The sequence below is a fragment of the Furipterus horrens genome, unplaced genomic scaffold, assembly GCF_987537825.1.
Source record: "Furipterus horrens unplaced genomic scaffold, mFurHor1.1.pri manual_scaffold_6, whole genome shotgun sequence".
Taxonomy (NCBI): Eukaryota; Metazoa; Chordata; class Mammalia; order Chiroptera; family Furipteridae; genus Furipterus; species Furipterus horrens.
In genome coordinates this window covers 22552857-22572921 of record NW_028327176.1, presented here as the reverse complement: position 1 = coordinate 22572921, position 20065 = coordinate 22552857, and the positions used below count along the sequence as shown (strand labels likewise).

The 20065-nt window shown below is 38.4% G+C and overlaps 2 protein-coding genes across 8 annotated transcripts in view; one reads left to right on the top strand and one right to left on the bottom strand.

The window, feature by feature from the left end:
- Positions 1 to 346: 346 nt before the first annotated feature.
- GPATCH11 (G-patch domain containing 11) lies at positions 347 to 9269 on the bottom strand. 7 transcript variants are annotated; one of them, XM_090281154.1, is made up of 10 exons: positions 9135 to 9198; positions 7635 to 7802; positions 5707 to 5778; positions 4950 to 5176; positions 4105 to 4146; positions 3328 to 3448; positions 3109 to 3199; positions 2137 to 2244; positions 1112 to 1193; positions 347 to 512 (listed from the first exon to the last, which is right to left on the bottom strand). In XM_090281154.1, the coding sequence occupies exons 2-10, from the start codon at positions 7685 to 7687 to the stop codon at positions 457 to 459; spliced, it is 852 nt and encodes a 283-aa protein (XP_090137280.1). In that variant the 5' UTR covers positions 7688 to 7802; positions 9135 to 9198; the 3' UTR covers positions 347 to 456. The 7 variants fall into 7 exon arrangements, with proteins under 7 accessions (XP_090137280.1, XP_090137285.1, XP_090137281.1 ...); XM_090281159.1 differs by lacking the exon at positions 7635 to 7802 and adding an exon at positions 6129 to 6279 and having other exon boundaries at positions 9135 to 9151; XM_090281155.1 differs by lacking the exon at positions 9135 to 9198 and adding an exon at positions 8577 to 8790.
- Positions 9270 to 9370: 101 nt separating this feature from the next.
- Positions 9371 to 20065, top strand: part of HEATR5B (HEAT repeat containing 5B) — a 72491-nt gene continuing 61796 nt past the window's right edge. The window contains exons 1-5 of the mRNA XM_090281153.1: positions 9371 to 9437; positions 10271 to 10418; positions 13345 to 13556; positions 15231 to 15339; positions 16941 to 17090. Of these exons, the coding sequence (XP_090137279.1) occupies positions 10293 to 10418; positions 13345 to 13556; positions 15231 to 15339; positions 16941 to 17090 (597 nt within the window). The 5' untranslated portion in view covers positions 9371 to 9437; positions 10271 to 10292. The remainder of the gene's footprint in view (positions 9438 to 10270; positions 10419 to 13344; positions 13557 to 15230; positions 15340 to 16940; positions 17091 to 20065) is intronic.

Sequence of the window (20065 nt, the reverse complement as noted above, 5' to 3'; positions counted from 1 at the left end):
CTCTGACCTAGAAAGCTAACTGGTCTCAGAATGCAAAGATGGGCTGTGTCCCTGTAAGGCAGGCCTGTGGTTCTCTCCAGTCAGGGAGCCTGACTGGGGAACAAGTCAGACTTGCTCTGTTTCAGCTTCACTGACAATAAAGATGATATTTTGATCTCTCTCTGACTCCCATGTCTTACTTCTCAATTCGTTCTGAAGTAAGAGGGAAATAAGGAAGTTACCTGTTGATGTTCTTAAACTTCCTAAGCATCAAAATAGTCATAAATTGTAATGGCCCATGCCTACAATACTTGTGTTTTGAAATAGCATTCCATTATTTTATTGAAGTCAGTCAATAATTCTAAAGAACAAAACATAAAAAATTTGGCATAAAATAATTGGGAATTCCAACTGCTCAACTGTCTAGGAAACAACAGCAACAGCATTTTCCAGATTTCTACTTTATTGAGAATAATCTTAGTCATGATCTGCAGAAGTTGGTCCTGGGCAATTTGAAGACAGGTCTTCTTTATCTATAATTTACATGAGGAAAATAAAAGATTAATACAACCTGTGTAGTAAACTATTCTAGAAAATTATTTCAGTACAACATGGATTTTGTACCTGTTACTTATTGCTAAACATGCTGGGAGGAGACTAAAAACATGATAACCAAAAAGTCTTCACTCTCAAATAGAAAGTCCTCCATTTCTTCCTTACATTAAAAAAAAAAAAAATTGAGTGGATTTCAACAAGCTGATTTTTATGGTTCAGGAACAATATTCTATCTAAAAATTTAATGTATCTTTTAAGTATTTGTAACTGAAGATTCTTTAAAAATAAAGCATGAAAAAAATTATCATCCTTAAGTGCTTTAAAATTCTTCTTTTGAAATAAAAGACTGAAAAATTCCCTTCTGCATGTTCAGTTTCCTAAAAGTTAAAAATATCTTTAATAAGGCCTCAATTATTTCTTTATCTACTATTTCTTTAAGACATTGATTCCACATCACCCTTTGAGTAGAATAAGACATTTCTGTTATCTATGGAAAATGTGACTTTTATTAAAAAAAAGTTAAAAATCAAAGAGCATTTGTAGTCAATATTTTTTAAAGACGGAAGTATTTTCTTACCTTCATAGGCTGTTCCACACCAAATACAATAGAGATGTTCTTCTCTCAGATAACCAGTTAATATTTGTAATTTGTCCAGTACCTAGATATGGGACACAAGCACGTTAATGGTTCACACGAACAGAACCTTGGTTTTCTGGTCTCTTGGATCACGCTGAATTCGCCCAAGGCCATATCTTCGACTGCCCGCTCGACCACTTAGAAGTGTCAAAGGCAGAGTTATTTTAGAACGCGTCCCAGTCTACGAGCTCTGTTGACAGTTTCCCAAGCCGCCCAGACACAACAGAGACGACTTGTTAACGTTCAGAAAACAGAATCTGGCTGCTCTGTTAGGGTCAGGGTCCGTGACAAACCACTTCTGGTTTCAAAGAAGCTACCTTCTCCAGCGGGATGAGGGTCACGCTGCCTCCCTGTGCCATTAACGTTCTCACCAGTGATCTCCTAGGTAAGTGGAACATAGGGTTTTCGAATTTTGAATGTTTCCTACAAAATGCTTATATGCATGTAACCACAGAAATGAGTATTCAGTGTATTCATTTCTTGAGTAATCTCCACTGTCTTGGAATTGAGGTTTTGTTTGTTTTGTTTTGTCTGGTTTATGGGTGGTTGAGAGAGGTACTGATTAGAATCACTTCCACAAGTTTAACAGGAAGCAAGGTAGAAATGAAAATAATTTACATGTGCAGCTAATCCATTATCCAAACTGCAGCAGAGGTGAGAGGGTAAACTGAAGCTAAAGGGGAAAATTATATGAAGTTTTTGTTTGGGGATAATAAACCTATGATGCAGTAGTTCTCAACTAGTGGTGATTTCTCCCCTCACAGGACATTTAACAGTTTCTGAAGATATTTTTGGTTGTCAAAAGGGGAAGTACAACAAGCTTCTGGTGGGCAGAGGCCTGGGATTCTGCTAGATATCTTATAATGCAAGGAACAGCGTCCCAATAACAAATAAGTACTCAGCTCAAAATCTTAATAGTGCCAATGCTGAGACACCCTGATCAAGGAAATGGTACCAAAACATACACTTAAATCTTCACTCTCATATTCATCTTCATCTTGTTCTTTTTCTTCCTTTTCCTCTTCTTCAGTTTCCTCTTCAAGCCTGAGCCAGTACCAGGCCTCCTTGGGAACCTGAATATTCTGAAAATGTAGAACTATTCCCAATTAAACAGTTAAACATGAGACTATCACCAGTATGTTCATATCAACATGAATTCACTCTTTCAATGAAATATTTACTGAGTTCAGCTTCAAGAGTAAAGAACTGTACTGTGAACTCTGGGTATGCAAAACCCATTTAGAATATTGTCTCCAAGTTGCTGACAGTCTAGTAGGGAAAATAAGCTATGGGCATAAATAGCTTAATGGGTATAAAATCATATAAGCCAGGAAATCTTACAGATCATGACATATTCAAAATAAAGTACTAGGGAAATACAGAAAAATGAGAGATTGCTTCTAGCAGTCTTTATATCTAAAGATGATGGAAATTTTACAAACACTTTGAGACTTTAAATGAATCATTTTATTTTGAATGATCAAAGATAGAATTTTAAAAATCATTCAAATCTGAAATATATAGAATTCTACCATGATCTTACTAGTTAAGAGACACGTGAGGTACTGAATAGGGACTGAAAATAGGCCATTCTGGTTAGTCAGATATTCTGGTGAATAGAATCTCCACACATGATGGCTCTGAGTAATCAGTATTTAAATGAGCAGAGAACAATTAAATGTAAAAACGTTATTTGACCCTTATTGGATAATTCGGACTACTCAGTTTCCTGACATAAATAAGTTATTATTGTCTGTATCAAGTATCATAAATCAATAGTACATGGTAAATAAAAGCTTTAATCAGTGAAGATTGGGTATACCAGACTTGGAGTGTTTTGTTTTGTTCGGTTTGGTTTTTTAAATATAAATTCATGGCGGATCATACTGGGTGCCAAAACATGTCACTACGAAATTGAAAGCAGGTAAAAGGCTTGCCTTCTGAGTATCCAATTGTTGACAGGCTCGCTGGCTTCTTCTAAGATCTCCTTCTAGCTTCATTTCATCTTGCTTATTTTTAACTCGCATTCTAATTGTAAGAAAAAATAGTACATTACAGGTCTGTACTCTTTATTCATTTTATATGAGTAAGTACCAGAAAACATACCACACTGAAGAAAAGATGAAACCAAAAGCAGCTCAAATACAAAGTTTTACCGAAACTGTTCTGCAGCTTCTTCTTCAGCTTGGTGTTTCATGTGAATCTTTCTTCTGTAGCTTTCTAGTTTTTCCTCTGCTTTTCGTTTTAATAATGCCTCATGACCAATGCCACTTTTTCCTGATCAAATAGACAACTTTGATGAGAAACTTTGACTTTATATTTCAAAACATGACAATTTAAGTATTTATAAATTAAGTACAATTGCAAATTGAGTATAATCACTCAAAATAATCTGACAAAAATGACAGGAGAAAACACAAGATTTTTTAAAAAACCTCAAACACATATAGTTTGTCTTTAATTCATTCAAAGTATTAAAAAAAACATTTATTTATTTTTAAATTTTATTTTTCAATTACAGTATATGCCCAATATTAATCTGTATTAGTTTTAGGTGTACAACATAGTGGTTAGACAATCATATACTTTACAAAGTGATCCCCCTAATATTTAAGAAAAACTTTTAATGGATAATTTTGTCTCAGAATACTTTTTAGAACATTTCAACTCATAAAAATACCTTTGCCGTTTTAAAGGTTACAACAATTTTCTCCTATATTTTAATGATTTAAATTTTATTTTATACTCATTAACACTTACTTTTGTTTTTAGTTTAAAAGGTTTAGAAATTTAACAAACATTTTAATGAGGGCTTTCTATGATAAGAATTGTAACAGTACTACCATATAAAAGTATCCATTAAGCAAATATATGTTCTAGATATAAGCATAAGTTATCATTACTGGTAAATATCCCGAAAAATAATTGCATACCTGTTTTGACGTTGAGAGGAATTGGTTCAACAATACCATCTCCTAAACAAAGGGAACAAAACACAAACTACTTCAGAAATTTCTCCTCAAACTATAGGTAGGCATGGTTTGCAACCTGCAGTGTTTCATACAGATTCCCTCCTGTTTCAGTGATACTCAAACTGAAACCTGAACCTCAATACTTTATAATCAATTGTTGTCTTTTGAATACTTAGTCCTCAATAAGGCTGACCCACAGCCTCCTATGTCACCTAAAGGGAGGGTTTTAAGAAGTGAAAGGCTGATATTAAACATCCAAGAGGGTGACCGCTTTGCTAGATGAAGATCAAAGCAATTACAATAAAAAAGATAAGAAAAACAGCTTACAGAAGCTACTTTAATTATATGGCCTTTATATCTTAATGACAGTCTCACTTCCTAAAAAGAGAGGTGAGAATGGAGATTCCCCAACTGGGTGGTCACTCAGGCAGCTGCTACACACACAGAGCTAACAGGGCAGCGTCCCAACATCATCCTCAATGTTTCTTCACTATTCTTTTGCCACTGTACTTCTCAACCCTTCTCTTGTCACTACTCTTAGGTGTTGCCTCCATTGTAAGCTTTGTCCATCCCAGTTGTTAGTGCCTTCAAGCTGGGCTGATAAGCAGCTCTTGATGGCCCATCGTTGTCTACAGTGGATGCGGAAAGATGAAATTTCTCCATAATGCTTGCTAGCACATAACAGACTAAGAAGTTCAAGTTGTTTTAATTTCTGCATAGATGAATATGATTTAAGAGTCATCTCTGATATTCATGGATACCACTCGGTGGTTAGAAAAGCCTTTTTATTTCTGGATATGACTTACCACTCTTGCCAAGGGCCTGGCCACTTTTATACCCCATCTTCTGGAGCAAAGCAAACCCTTTGTTTTCACAGCCAAGTGCATTCTTCAACCCAATGTCACGTCTTTCTTGTTCTTCTTCTTTTAAACTCTTCTGCCTATTTTTCAAATTAGCTTCTTGTTGCTTTTCTTCCTTTCGACGGGCTTCTCGAATTTGCCTCAGCATTGGCAATCCTGGTCTGATATCTTCTCTGAAAATAAGGGAAAAGGGTGCTTTAGATGAGTACATGAAGTTTTCCCATGACCGTGATACTCAGGCACATGACACTACTTCATATTTCAGTGCTACCTCTCTGATCACCTTTGTTATCATCTATATTAGAACACAATCAGTGATTTCCAAGAATGGCTGTTTTAGTAAAAATGATGATGGTTGTTGCCAGATTGTGGAAAACTGAAGAAAGTATACAGTTGAAGAAATTAGAAAAAAGTTTTGACTAATTTTTCTAGGTGGTTGGCAACAATAGAGAGCAAAGCTGAATAGTAGCTAAAAGACAATACAATGAAATAAAGAAGTAAAGGAAGGGGGGAAATAAAAAGAATCAAGGGCGGAAGTAGAATGCTTAGTACTAAAAGGGAAGAGGCTCCTAGTGTCTTTGCGAGGACACGTAGATGGTATTCCTGTAAAGCAATAAGACTACCTTTCCAATCTCGTATTTAAAGTCAATGCCATTACTTAAAAGTCTACATATCATTACATGAAGTGTACACATTCACTTACTGGACATTAATGAAGGAATCAGACATATAGTCCTCTTCTTCTGCCATGTTTAACTTCATATGACAAAAATATCTGCAAATCAAATAGGATAAAGTAACAGTTACTAATTTTTTAGTTTACCAAAATGGAAATAAACCTTTCTGTATCTCCAGCCATGAACTTTCTCCAGAGCTCTACTCCACATCCAAGTCCCTTTGGACAAATTTCTGTGTGGAGCTCTCAAACTCAACAATCTAAAAACACATTCTCCTCTACGCCAATCTTCCTTTAACCCCTATAGTTCCAAATTAAAGTCACTACTATCTATCTCCCCATTCCTGATCTCTTATAAATCTCTCACACTTCTTCCTCTATAATGTCCCTTACAGGCATTTTCCCCTATAGTTGTGAGCACTGCTTTAGTTCAGATATTTCTTTCTCACCTAAGCTATTACAACTGCTTCCTAATTGGTCTCATTGCCTTTGGCTTCTCCTCTTCCAATCGATCCTCTATAGCTTCTCCAGACTGGTATTTTAAAAACATTAAGTCAGGTCATGTTACTTGCTGTTTCAAATTCTTCAATAAACTTTACCCTATGGGCAGTAGAGAATAAGTCACTTTAACACTGTAGCAGAAGCCCTCCATAATCTGACCCCCAACTTTCCTTTAGGAGTCATTATTCAAGTCACACAGGCTTCTAATTGCCCTCTGAACATACCACTATTTTCTTCCTCCTAGGCTTAGGCTGTCCTCCTTTAAAAAATCCTGTCTTGACCACCTCAGGCCTCTTTCTACAGCATTTTATATTCGAGCTGCTCATTTGGAACTTGAAATAGTTAATAACCTCACCTATATGGAAACATATCTGAGAAGTGTCTCCACCCAAAATAGCTAAATCATATAATTTTTGGCCCATAAATGGGTAAAATAATTATCCAGAAAAGTGCATCTCAAGCTTTATTGTGTATATGAACTGCACCGGGATCTTAAAATGCAGAGTCTGATTCTGAGCTGGAGCCTGATGTTATGCGGTTTCTAACAGACACCCAGGAGATATTAAGGCTTTCCTTTGGGAACCCAGCCCGTTGGCCTCCACATTGTTCTAGAGGAGGGCAACAATCTCAATACACACTTCAGCATAAAATGGCTAATTATAATACTTTACGTCCCCACAACAGAGGAGGGCATGACCTAACCAGGACAAAGAAGCCTCTCTTTCCTTACATGATATGAATATGTAGATTGTGGAGAAAGAAACACCCTTCACTGGGGTTTTTGAACTGGAATTATGTGAAGCTGGACTGCAGATGGCCATCTTCTCGGCCATATGAAAAGATCCTGTTTTACAGTATGAAAGCCAGATAGTGAAAATAGGCCAAAAAGCAATGAGTTTCCAACCCTAGTTCCCAAGACCCTGATTTCTGTAGCTCTTTCTTTGACGCTGTGACCTATTATTCTTCTGAGCTACACAGGCTAATAAATTTCCTCATTACTTAAGCCTGTTGGAACAGAGATTCTGTCAACTGCAGCCAAGAGTCTGAACAATTACATGGGATGAAAAAATATTACTGTCCTAGTTTTTAATGTATTATCTTCCCAGCTAGGCTATAAACCACAAAGACAAGTCCCCTCTATATGCCCAATTCCTATATAACTGTGTCCCAAACATCATAAATTACTGATGCTCAGTAATGAGGAGAAAGTGTGTTTAATAACATTTGTAATAATAAATACATTTCCCTTACATTGTCATGTCTTATTTTTTTAAACTTGATGTAAATATATCATCAATACAGAAAATCACATAAAACAAATGTACAGCTTAATGAATTATTATGAGGCAAACACTTGTAATCAGGTGGTAGCCTCCAAGATGGTCCCCAATGATGCTTGCCTCTTGGTTTTCACCGTCCTTGTGTAGTCTCCTTTCATAGTAAACAGAACTGACCTGTGCAGCCGATAGGATATTGTGGAAATGATGCACTGTGACTGATTGGTCATAAAAGACTCTAGTTAGAAGTTAATGATTACTCACTCTGAAGGAAGTCAGCTGTCATGCAGTGAGGACACTTAACCAGCTCTAGGGAGAGGTACACGCGGGATGAACAGAGGCTTCCTGTTGACAAATTTGAGAGCTCCATGAGTGAGCTACCTTGGAAGTGGACCCTCTAGTGCCAGTCCAGCCTTGAAATGACTCGGCCAAGGCCGGTATCTTTACTACAACATCTTAAGAAAGTCCAAGCTAAGCTAAGCTAATAACAAGTTCCTGATCCACAGAAACTGTGATATAAGAAATGATTATAGTATTTTTGACCTGCTAAATTTGGGATAATTTATTATATAGTAAAAGATAATACAAACTATCACTCATATCAGGAGATAGAACCTTGCTGGCCCTTTTGGTCCCCACTCAATTGCACCCCTTCTATCACCTCCTTTTCTTAATAGTTTCATCATCCATTTGTGTATCTTTAAACACTACAGTTTAGTTTTACCTACTTTTCTTTTTATTATAGTAAGTTAAAATGTGGAAGATTATATTTAGCATTTGTGATAATTCATTCACCAGATTCATCTGTAATAATGGTATTTTTACACACAATGGTTTAGTACTTACCCAGTATATCACATTTTTTTAAATCTCATTTAATTATCATTAAAACCTCTAAAAGGCAAGAATATAGTTAGTCCTTACTAGCTGAAAAAATTAAGTCTAATTGTGGCTAAATGACTTGCTCAACACCACAAAAAATCCACGTTTCAGAGCTCTTGCTACTGCAAATGAGATTCAATTATTTTTAAGGGACCAATTGAGCTCCAAAGTGCTAGGCAGATCTGCATGAGGGTTACTGATGCATTTTAAAGCTCTCTTTTTATGGGTATAATATACCTCAGTATCCTCCATTCCCATCAAGCATAAGGATAAACTTCACAGGGCGATAATCCAGGCAGCGATGACGGCGGCTTGGACCACAGTGACAACAGTGGAAGTGTTAAGAAGTGGTCGCATTCTGGGTATATTTTGAAGGTAGGGCTACTTTGAAGACTTGCTGATGGGTTGTGGGTGATGTAAAGGATTATCTCAAGGTTTTCTGCCTGAATACCTGGAGGAATGGAGTTACCAGTTTCTGAGAGGAGTAGTAGCAGGTTTTTGTTTTGTTTTTTTGCAGAGAGAGGGCAGGGAGTTAGCAGCAACAGTCGAGAGTACCACTGCACATCCTAGTGGAGAGATGGGCTAAGTAGGTAGAAGTACAGCAGAAAGGTGACAAAAATGCCTCAGTCCCAAACATTCCCTTCAAGGATCTCTAATGCCGACCCTCTCTCGTCCCTCCGGCTACAAGCGTCCCGCGGACGCGACCACCATGGCTGGGAATGTGGGTGACGGTGTGACAACTAGCACACAGATCACCGCCCTTTATCATTCTAGCCGGTGCCTCCAGCTCCTTACCTGGCAGCTCTACTAGCGATGGACCAGCTGTCTACAGTGCGCGCTGCGGACTCGCTCACCAAGCAGCGCAAAGCATCAGGCCCTCTGCCCCTACCTGAGTTTCCGTGTGCACAATTTAATGGAAACTTGCGGCAGGCGGGGCCCCGAGGACGTGGTTAGTGCGCTTGCGCAATACCAACCTTCTGCGCACGCGCCCTCCCCTCGTTTCCTGCTGGCAGGAGTGCGGGAGGCGGGGCGTCCGGCTCCCTAGGCGGCTGCTTCTGGTCCTGGAGCTCAGCTGGTCGGCCCCTGCCAGACTTGGAGGTGAGGCCGCCGTGTCTGTCGCCAAAGCATGCACATTGATGCGTACACACACCTCTGGCCCCTGTTTTCAGAGGGCCGGGGAGGAAATTCGAGTTCGTAAAGAACATTTCCCGTTTTCCAACGCTGGACTCGATTCTGAGCCCGCGCCTCCTGGGGTTGACAGCTTGAATGACTACCTAGGCCCGTGGCGGCCTCCTGCATTTTCCCCAGGCCGGGCGCTGCGCTAAGGTCTTCAGAGGAGTCGTGGTAACCCAGAACCGCCACGCGCATAGCCTCTGCCGGCTGCGTTCTGGGACCGCCCGGGGATGTCACTGGAGCTTTGGCCCGGGGGACCTGGCCGCTCCCACCCCTTCCTTGTAGGAAGACTGGGGGGCTTCCAGTGGGGGATCTTCCTGCTGTGACGTTTCGACACTCCTCGGCCAGGTGCAGCCGGGAGGGGTCAGGGTGCTTGCTGCGCACCCAGCGGTGGACGAGAAAGAAGGGAGCTGGGTTGTTAGACCCGGCCGGTGTTGGATCTTGGTGCTTCAGTTTCCAATTTTTGGAATGGGTTAATGACATGTGTTTTTCTAGGCATTCTTTTTTCCTGGAAGAATGCCTCATTTGCAGTAATTTTCTCAATCTTTTTTTGTCTCATTATTTTTCCTCACTAATCATTACTTTCATTTCTTTAATGCCCCTGCTTAAAATTTAGTTCTCAGGTTTTGCATCAAAGAAATTAGGCACGTTTCTTTCAAATGTTATGAGGAGTAAAGTTTGACTTTTTCATATCTTAGTGGTTACAATCATTAACTGGACTTTTAACATACAAGTATTTTTAAATTTGTTACTTTAAGGTGTGAACTTAAAACTTCAGGAATGGAGTTAGCCCACAGTTTATTGCTAAATGAAGAAGCTTTGGCTCAAATCACTGAAGCAAAGAGGCCAGTTTTTATCTTCGAATGGTTGCGATTTCTTGATAAAGTCTTGGTGGCGGCCAACAAGGTATGGTATTGCTTTTTTTTTTTTCCCCCTCCAGTTGGGTTAACACAGTCAAGAATATTCTGTGTTCATGATTTGTGAGAAAACGTTTTTGGAAAGGTAGTGGGACAGTTATGGAACTTGAGAATGTTACACTATAATAGCAGTTTCTTGTCTGTACTTTTTTTATTCTGTAGCAAAACCCAAACCTCCTTTAAACCCACCTTGTTGCCTGTTTCATGTCTGTACCTGGACAGCTGAATGTGACTGGAGACAAAACATGACTATATGACTGCTGTCACCTTAAATTCATTACCTCCAACTTCAAGTGGTCCCTCAGTGCTTTCTAGCAATCCCAATATCTTCATTCAGCTCTCTGAGGAGTTAATAATAGACTTTCCTTCTGTTTTCTTCATCCTGCCTAGTCTATTTCATTATCTGTGTGTTTTATTTTCTGTCTTTAAATTTAGATGCTTTCTTCAAACATCTGATGATCTTTGGTTGTCTGCTTAAATAGAAGAGTGAGTAGTGAAAAAGCTTTCTGGGCAGGGTGAAGTTTGTTAACTGCACTTCACTGTAGGCTAGTCCAGTTCTTTGAGGACCCCTTGGTGTTAGTAGCATAGGTTTCTTTTGGCTGGCCATTCCTCAGAAGAGACTTTTCTATTCTCATGCTCTAGGGTGCATGACTAGTTGTTTAGGTTCTAGGAATTGAGGGAGAAGGCTAGGGACCTAAACGTTCAGTATGTAAACTTTCACTTAGTCCCCATGTTTTCAGTGCAGTTTTCCCAGCCCACAGCTGTGCCTGGGCTCCGTAAGTCCAGAATAGAGGAGAGAGATAATGGGAGTCTTACAGCTTCTTAGATTCTTAATCATTCCCTCCATTCCTAGGCACAACATTTCCATACGCGCCTAGAGCCTCAAAACAACAACAACAAACAACATGTGCTTTTAAGGGATTTTTTGTTGTAAATTGGGTCTCTTCTTAGCTTTCCCTATTGGAGATACTTGGCTTCCATATTTTGCATTGATTAGTTTCCTGTTTCTTTACTCTTGTGGATTTGTGTTTCGTTTTTATCAGGGCGTGGGTGCCTTTTAGTATAGTTTTAGTAAGGCTTCTTTAACTAGACATTTCTATTTCTCTTAAACCCCCTCCAACTGGGTATTTGTCTACTGAACAGCTCTTGTCCAGTCATTAGTATCTCAAATTGTTCGAACCAGTGGGTCAATATTCTGTATTAATTGACATAGTTGATCTTCTGCCTGAAACACTTGGATATTTTTTATTTTATTGTGGAAATGAAAAATACAGAAGAGTACATACACCTGTACACCCTCCATTCAAATTAAACAATTGATTTTTATTGTTCCTGTGGATGCACACTGCATCCTACTTGTGGTTCCCAAGACACCATTTGCTTTTCGTTTTCTTCCTACTTCACTAGTTACTCCTCATTTCCTTTTGTTGATTCTTTCTCAGTCCTGGGAAGCCTTCTTTTTCTTTTTTAAAAAACCTGTCTACTTATTCTCACAGTGATATTTAACCTCAGATTTTTACTACCATCAATACAGTAATGACTCCCAGATATCCAAAGAGACATTCTATCTCTTTCTCTTGGCTATCTAAACAGCATCTCAAAGTTGACATGTTCAAAACTAAATTCTGGATCTCCCCCTTCCAAACCTCTCCTTTCCCCAATGCTCTTCATCTCAGGAAATGACTACTTCATCCTTGTAATTGCGCAGGTAATAAACCTTAGAGGCATTCTTGACTTTTTTTTCCTCAAATTTCACATCATATTCATTAGCAAATCCTTTTGGATCTATTCACTAAATATATACAAAATTAAACTGCTTTTCATTATCTCCATTGCTACCATCCTCATCTCTCATCTGGATTATTGCAGAAGCTTCCTCAGTGCTCACTGTGCTTCCGATGTGTACCTTGTAGAGTATTCTTAGCTCAGTGGTCAAAATGAGCCATTAAAACATTTAGATCATGTCCCTCCTCTGCTTCAAACTGTCAGAATAAAATACATAATTTTTCTGATGATGTATGAGGACGACACCATCTGGTCCCCTCTAGCCTCCTGATTTCATCTCCTGCTACATCCTGTCACTTACTCTGCTCCACCCAAACGGGCCTCTCACTGTCCTCAAGCATGTAAAGCATGCTCCCTCCATGCCTTTACACAGTTTCCTCTGCCTGGAATGTTCCTCTCCCAGGTATTTGCATATCTCACACGTTCACTTCTCAGAGAGGCCTTTCCTCACTAATCAGTGTAAAATAGTAAGCACACCACAATTTATTTCTTTACTTGGTAAATTCTGTGTCTCCCCTCTAGAATGTAATTTCATGAGGGGCATAGACTTTGTTGTATCCACTGTTGCCCCATATTCATGCCTAGAATAGTGCATGGCATATAATAAGTGTACAATACGTATTTCTTGAGTGAGTGAATGAATGAATGAATGAATGAATTTTTACTGTTGATTAAGGGTAGATCTGAATATTTTTTCTCTTGCTGAGGACTCCTTCAGAGTTTCTTTTGATTTCCTTCACTGACCTATGACTTTTTGGACTCACTTTGCTTTTAAAGAAGAGGTTATCTGGGTTCTAAGACATTAGTTATCCATATGCCCAGTATTTTACATCCTTGCAATGTGGTTTATTCCTTAGTAAGTTGGCATGGAAACTTTTTAGTCTAATCACTTTTATTGGCAGCAAACTTTTGGCTTTGAAGGGGAATGGAGGAGACTATTTCATGTTGTAAAGAATGAGTCATTTCTTACTGAACTCTTATCTTGAAAATTCTCATTTGTGATTTTATGCCTAATGTAATATAGATTTTAATAGAGTGCCTTAACTGTTAAGTATTTATTTTGACTAAAAGGCACCAAAAGTACATATAAGAGGAAAACTGGTGATGTTCTTTATTTTCTTTTATAACAGACTGATGTTAAGGAAAAACAGAAAAAACTCGTTGAACAATTAACTGGATTAATAAGTAGTTCACCAGGACCACCTACGCGAAAATTATTAGCTAAAAATCTCGCAGCCCTCTATAGCATTGGGGATACTTTCACTGTTTTTCAAACACTTGAAAAATGCAATGACATTATCAGAAGTAAAGATGACACTGCAGCCTATTTACCAACAAAACTGTGAGTACTTACTTTGAGATCAACCCTTGAACATTTTTTGGTTTTTCAGAGTAAACTTGTCTTAATAAGAGGCTGCTGATGGTAAAGACCTCCAGGTAGACTGAACCCAAGGCATGCTGCTAACAATAAAAGCTCCCTAAGTAGGTCTGGAGAAGGGGTTCTATTTCAGCATTTGCTCCATTGCCGCTGGGACTTTCAGCAAACTACAGAGGATTGGTATAATGTCAGCAGTTTGAACAGGGGTCTTTTGGTAAATTTGGATGGAGATAATATTCTAGGCTTGGATGGAAAGAAGCATAAAGAATTTCTAGGTGATCGGATTGAGGCAGGAATGGGCAAACTGTAGACCCACAGGCCAAATCCAGCGTGCTGCCTGTTTTGTAAATAAATCGTTGTTGGGGTGTAGACATGACTGTTCATTTAGGAGGTGGCTGCTTTCATGCTGTGATGACAGAGTTGAGCACCATTTTGCCTGCAAGTTTGCTGACCCCAAGATCAAGAGCTTAACCCAGCTCCTAGCCCATACTTGCGGTTTGGATCAAAGGCAGACATTTCTGGAGCAACTCTTGAAGATAATGGCTTTAGGGACACATTCCGTGAAAGAGTTAAATAAGGAACACAGCAGTTATAGTACACGAAAATAGCACCTAAATAAGCTTAGCTGTGCTGTGAGGAGAGAGCATTTTCAAGGAAGGCCTGTCAAAGAAGCATCAGCCAAAGCAGATCAACAGTCAAGGAAGGAAACATGGCAATTAGTCAAGTAAGGGGCTAAGATAGGAAGAGGGGAGGATGGATGTGATAGGCCAGGGGTTGGCCAGCTGTGGAAAGGGCCAGATAGGAAATATTTTTGGCTTTGTGAACTGTACATCTCTGTCACAACTACTCACCTCTGCCACAGACAGTATGCAAATAAATTAGTATGGCTGTGTGCTCACAAAATGTCATTTTAAAAACGGGGCAGACTGGATGATGGGCCAGATTTGACCTACAGGCTATAGTTTGCCAACCTACTTTCTAGGCAAAAGAAACCTATTTGAAAAAAGGAATGGCTATTTATACCTTATTTACAGTCCTTTTCCGAAAGATATAAAATAGTGGAGGAAACAAGTTGTGAGAGGAAGAAGGGTTTGATTCTGGGCATGCTGGGTTTGGGGCCTTGGTGTGAATAGCCAAGCGACAGTGTGTATATATGTAGGCAAGTGAGACTCCTTTTCTGGATTTTAGAGAACTGAGTCGAGAATGTGGTTTTGGTGAGAAGAGAATGGAGATTTGGGAATAGGTTGAACTCTTTGGTATGGCTGAAGTTACCTAGGAAGAGTATACTTCTGTTTGAGGACGGAAGGTGCCAAGGATAGAACTCTAGAACACCAACATTCCAGCTGCCAGGGCCAGTCTAATAGCTTACAGAGGAAGTGGGGAAATGATTCTGAATACTGATTCTTCAGTCTGTTTTCAATTGCATAGATAAGTTGTGATCACGTTTTGTGTTGTTTGAGATAGATGTAGATATCAAAAGTTTTGAAGAGATTAGGGCATATTAACAAGGTGTTTTTTAAAGTTGAAAATTAAGGATTCGTAGCCAAAAGTGCCCTGCACAAATATAAACTGATTTCTGAAAATGAGAAAAGTATTATTAACCTGAACAGCAACTAATGAAAATACCATTTCTTACAGGGCTGCAGTGACTTGTATTGGAGCATTTTATGAAAAAATGGGGAGAATGCTAGGCAGTGCATTTCCAGACACAGTAAATAATCTTTTGAAATCTCTGAAAAGTGCAGAGGTAAGTTTTACAACAAATATTATTTACATGTTTTGCTAGTGGCAAGAGTTAAGTGTCATTTGAAAATATATGTTTGCCTTGTACTGCTTAGCAGGAAGGTAATTTAAAATTATTACTTGCAAAAAATAAAATTCTTGCCCCTTTTTAAAAATGGTTCTTACCTCATATTACAGGGAGTAGGGAAAGAATGCTTTTCTTTGACAAAGAATCAGTGTTCCCATCATTTGTTATTTAGCCTTCTGGGTATTTTCGCATTACCATTTTATTTTTTGTTCTATAGCTAATGTATTAGTTTTCTAGGGCTGCCGTAATAAATAACCACAGACTGGGTGGCTTAAGACAACCGAAATTTATTGTCTCACAATTCTGGATGCTAGAGGCATCAGCAGGGCCATGCTTCCTCTGAAACCTCTTGGGAAGAATCCTTCCTTGCCTTCTTAGCCTCTAGTGGTTACTGACAGTCCTTGGCAGTCCTTGGCAATCCTTGGCATTCCTTGGAGTTTTTTGGTTTTAGATGTCTCCAATCTTTGCTTCCATAGTCACATGGTGTTACCTGTGTTCTGTGTCTAAAGTCTTCTCTTATAAGGATACCAGTCATTGGATTAGGGCCCGCCCTCATCCAGTAAGACCTCATCTTTACATGATTTCATCTGCAAAGACCTATTTCCAAATAAAGTCATGCCAACAAGTAATAGCACTTAGGACTTGAACTAATCTTTTGGGTTGGGGGGATACTATTCAGTCCACAGTAGCTAATATCAAGTGAAAATAGTTATGTTTTGTCATGTCAATTTGTTATTGCTTCTGAGAATTCCTTGTTAACTTGAAGTTAGTAAAAACAGACTAAGCCCTGGATTCTCATAGTCTAATCCCCTTATTTAGGAAAGCTAAAGAGTTGTGGGACAATATTTTCCAGGAACTATTTGTATTTGTTTATTAAATAAGAGTTGAGAACATATTGTCAGGCATCAGGCATATAAAGATGAATAGGACATGGCCCCCGACATCAGAAGGCTTACAGCCTGGTGAAAGAGATCTGTGTTTGAATAAATACACTAGAAACATGAATCAAGCATTATAAGAGTATGGGAACGAGTTTGAATTTGTCACAAGAAAGTGAGAATTGGGCACATCTGTGGCAAGTTTTTAAAATGTTAGATGTTTTCTTTATCTTTTAGTTGGTTTATATTACTTAATTGCTTTTTACCTAACCTTTCACATTCTGAAAGTTTGGATCCTTGAGATATGATACTCAGGCGTTTGAATTTGTCTTTATATTCTCATTATATTGGGCCTCAGCAGGTCATGGGAGCATTGGAATGTTTTTACTTGTTGTAACCACTTCAACGGGTCATGGAAACTTTGAGATGTGTTTACCTGCTGTAACCTAATTTCTCAGAAAGATACTATTTAATTGAACTTAGTAATTATTTTTACCTTTCGAGTACTCTCTAGAATACTTTTTTTTTATTACTTTACTATGTGCAATTTAGAGTAAGAACATTAGGCCCAGAGAGCTTTTGTGTTTTGGTATGTCCTTGTTTAAATGTGGAATTTGCTTTACAACATAGTTTTTAAGTTTTCTTTATGTTTGAGTCTAGTCTCAAGGGCGAAGTGAAATCTTAATGAGTCTACAGAAAGTTCTAAATGGACTTGGTGGTGCAGCAGCTTCTTCTCATCGTGATATTTATAAGAATGCCAGGTCCCTCTTGACTGACAGGTCGATGGCTGTTCGCTGTGCGGTTGCCAAGGTTAGTACTGGACCCATGTGTAACACTCCTTATCCTGCTTGTTCCTTTAAGGTTTGAAATATGATGGCACACCCTTTGTCTCCACGGATTAGTTTCATTTCATTCTATATAAATGGAATTATGTGGAATGTGCTCTTTTTGGGGGGAAAGGAGGGTCTAGCTTCTTTTACTCAGTATAATTATTTGGAAATACATCTGTGTCGTTATATGTTTATTTAATAGTTTATTGCTTTTTATTGCTGAGTAGTATTTCATCATATGACTCTACCACAATTGGTTTATTCCTTCACCTATAATGGACATTAGGGTTGCTTCCAGTCTAGGCTATTACCGAAAAGCTGTTGTGAACATCTGTGTATAGGTTTCTGTATGGATACATGCTTTCATTTAACTTGGGTAGATATCGAGGAGTGGAATGGCTAGATTATATGCTAGATTTATGTTTAACTTTTGGAAATGTGCCAGTATTTTCCAAAATACTTGTACCATCCCACTTCCTGCTAATCCTTACCAACATTTGGTATTGCCAGTCATCTTAATTCTAGCTCTTCTTATAGATATGTACAGGTCTCTCATTGTGGCTTTAATTTGCATTTCTTTAATGATTAATAATGAGCATATTTTTAGGTGCTTACTTGCCATTGACATCTCTTTGATGAAGAGCCAATCAAAAACTTTTGTGCATTGTTTTATTGAGTTATTTGTTTTCTATTATTAAGTTTTGAGGGTACATTATAGGTTCTTTAATATATTCTTGTATCAGATATGTTATTTGCAAATATTTTCTCCAAGCCTATGGCTTATCTTTTTATTCTCTAAATTCTTTCTAAATAGAGAAGTTTTGAATTTTGGTAAAGTCTCTTTTACCAGATTGTGCTTTTGGTGTTGTGACTAAGAAAACTTTTCCTAACCCACAGTTTCTCCTGTGTTTCCTTCTTCTTCTTCTTTTTTTTTTAAATCTTATTTATTTATTTTTAGAGAGAGGAGAAGGGAGGGAGAAAGAGAGGGAGAGAAACATCAATGTATGATTGCCTCTCATACGCCCCCAAAGGAGACCTGGCTTGCAACCCAGGCATGTACCCTGATTGGGAATCGAACTGGCGACCCCTTTAGTTCACAGGCCGACGCTCAATCCTTCTGAGCCACACCAACCAGGGCTGTGTTTCCTTCTTAAAGTTTTATGGTTTTATATTTAATATATGATTTATTTTGAGTTAATTTTTATATATAACGTAAGTTACGAATCAAAGTTCGGTTTTGTTTTTTTTTTTTTTGCACATGGATATTCACTTGTTCTAGTTGTTGTTCGTTGGCAGCCGTCCGTCTCGAGAGACGATGGTGTAGCTTCTTAGGAATCTATCTGCACCACCGAGAATGGCTGTGCAGTCCGACTCGGGAGTGACACGGTATCTGTCTCCTCCCGTGTTGAATCGACATCTTGCGATGACGCTGGAGTGTCCTCTCCAGTGAAGCTGAAGCTACAGAGCCTGGGCAGGGTGATATGGAGGGTCTGCTGTTGCCCATGCAGCAGACCCCCCCTCTCTTCGCAGCTGAAGGGTCCAAGGGAAAGACGGAGTCAATACAGCTTGGCTTCAGGTGCGCCGCAGGAGTTGCCGGTGTTGACTACAACGTCGAACCGCCTTAGGGACTCCGGCTCCGGATTTTCTGTCGGGGTTTACTCCCTTAGCCTTTCCCCTGAAGAGGTATGCCGCAAGGCAGCGGAGGTTTTTTGGAGTCAGAGTTTTCCTTCTCTGAGGCTGGGCTGTCAGGAGCCCAGGACTTGTTCTAGTACAATGTTGAAAAGACTATCTTTTCTTCACAGTTTGTCTTTGCACATTTGTTGAAAATCTGTTGTTCATATAAATTTCGGTCTATTTTTGGATCTTTATTATGTTGCATTATTTATCTTGATGGCAATAGCACATTCTTGATAACTGTTCCTTTATAATAAGTATTAAAATCAGGTGGTGTCAGCCCTTAACTTTTTCTTTTTCAAAGTAGTTTTGGTTATTCTAGATACTTTGCATTTCCATATGAATTTTAACTTATCAATTTCTACAAAACTAACATGCTGGGATTTTGATTCAGGTTGAATTGAATATATAGATCAGTTTGCAGAGAGTTAACAGCTTACAATATTAAGTCTTCTAACCCATGAACATAATATATCTCTCATTCATTTAGGTCTTCTTTGATTTCTCTTAGCAACATGTTGTGGTTTCAATGTACAGGTTTTGCACGTCTTTTGTGAGATTTCTCCCCAAGTATTTCATATTTTTATACTATTTTAAATAGCATTGAGTTAAAAATTTTTTAATTTCTAATTGTTTATTAGTAACAGATAGAAATACAATTGATTTTTGTACATTGATCTTGTATTCACCAACCTTGCTAAACTGACATCAGATTTTTAATAGGTTCTATCAGATAGTCTATGTAGACAATCATGTTGTGTATGAATAAAACCAGTTTTACTTCTTTTCCAATCTGGATACCTTTTATTTATATTTCTTTCCTTACTCTGCTGACTGGCTGAATCCTTCAGTAGTGTTGAATAGAAAACATGAGAGCAGACATCCTTGTCTTGTCCCATATCCCCAAGGAAAAAACATTCAGTCCTTTTCCATTAAGTATCATGTTACCTGTCAGTTTTTCTTTATAACCTTCATCAGGTTGAGGAAGTGCCCTTATATTCTTAACTTTCTAACAGGATGTTGGACTTTGTCAAATGCCATTTCATTTAAATTTGATTTCTGTGTTGTTTCTGTTTCCTAATTAAATTCTTTAAGATAATTGTAGATTTACATGCGATTGTAAGAAATAATATAGAGATTTTTGTAAATCTATACACAGTTTCCCCCATGGTAATGTTTTGCAGAAGTATAGTACAGTATTACAGTGTGACATTGACACACTCCACTGATGTCATTCACGTCCCTTCAATTGTATTCTTTTCAATGTTTTTCAAACATCTA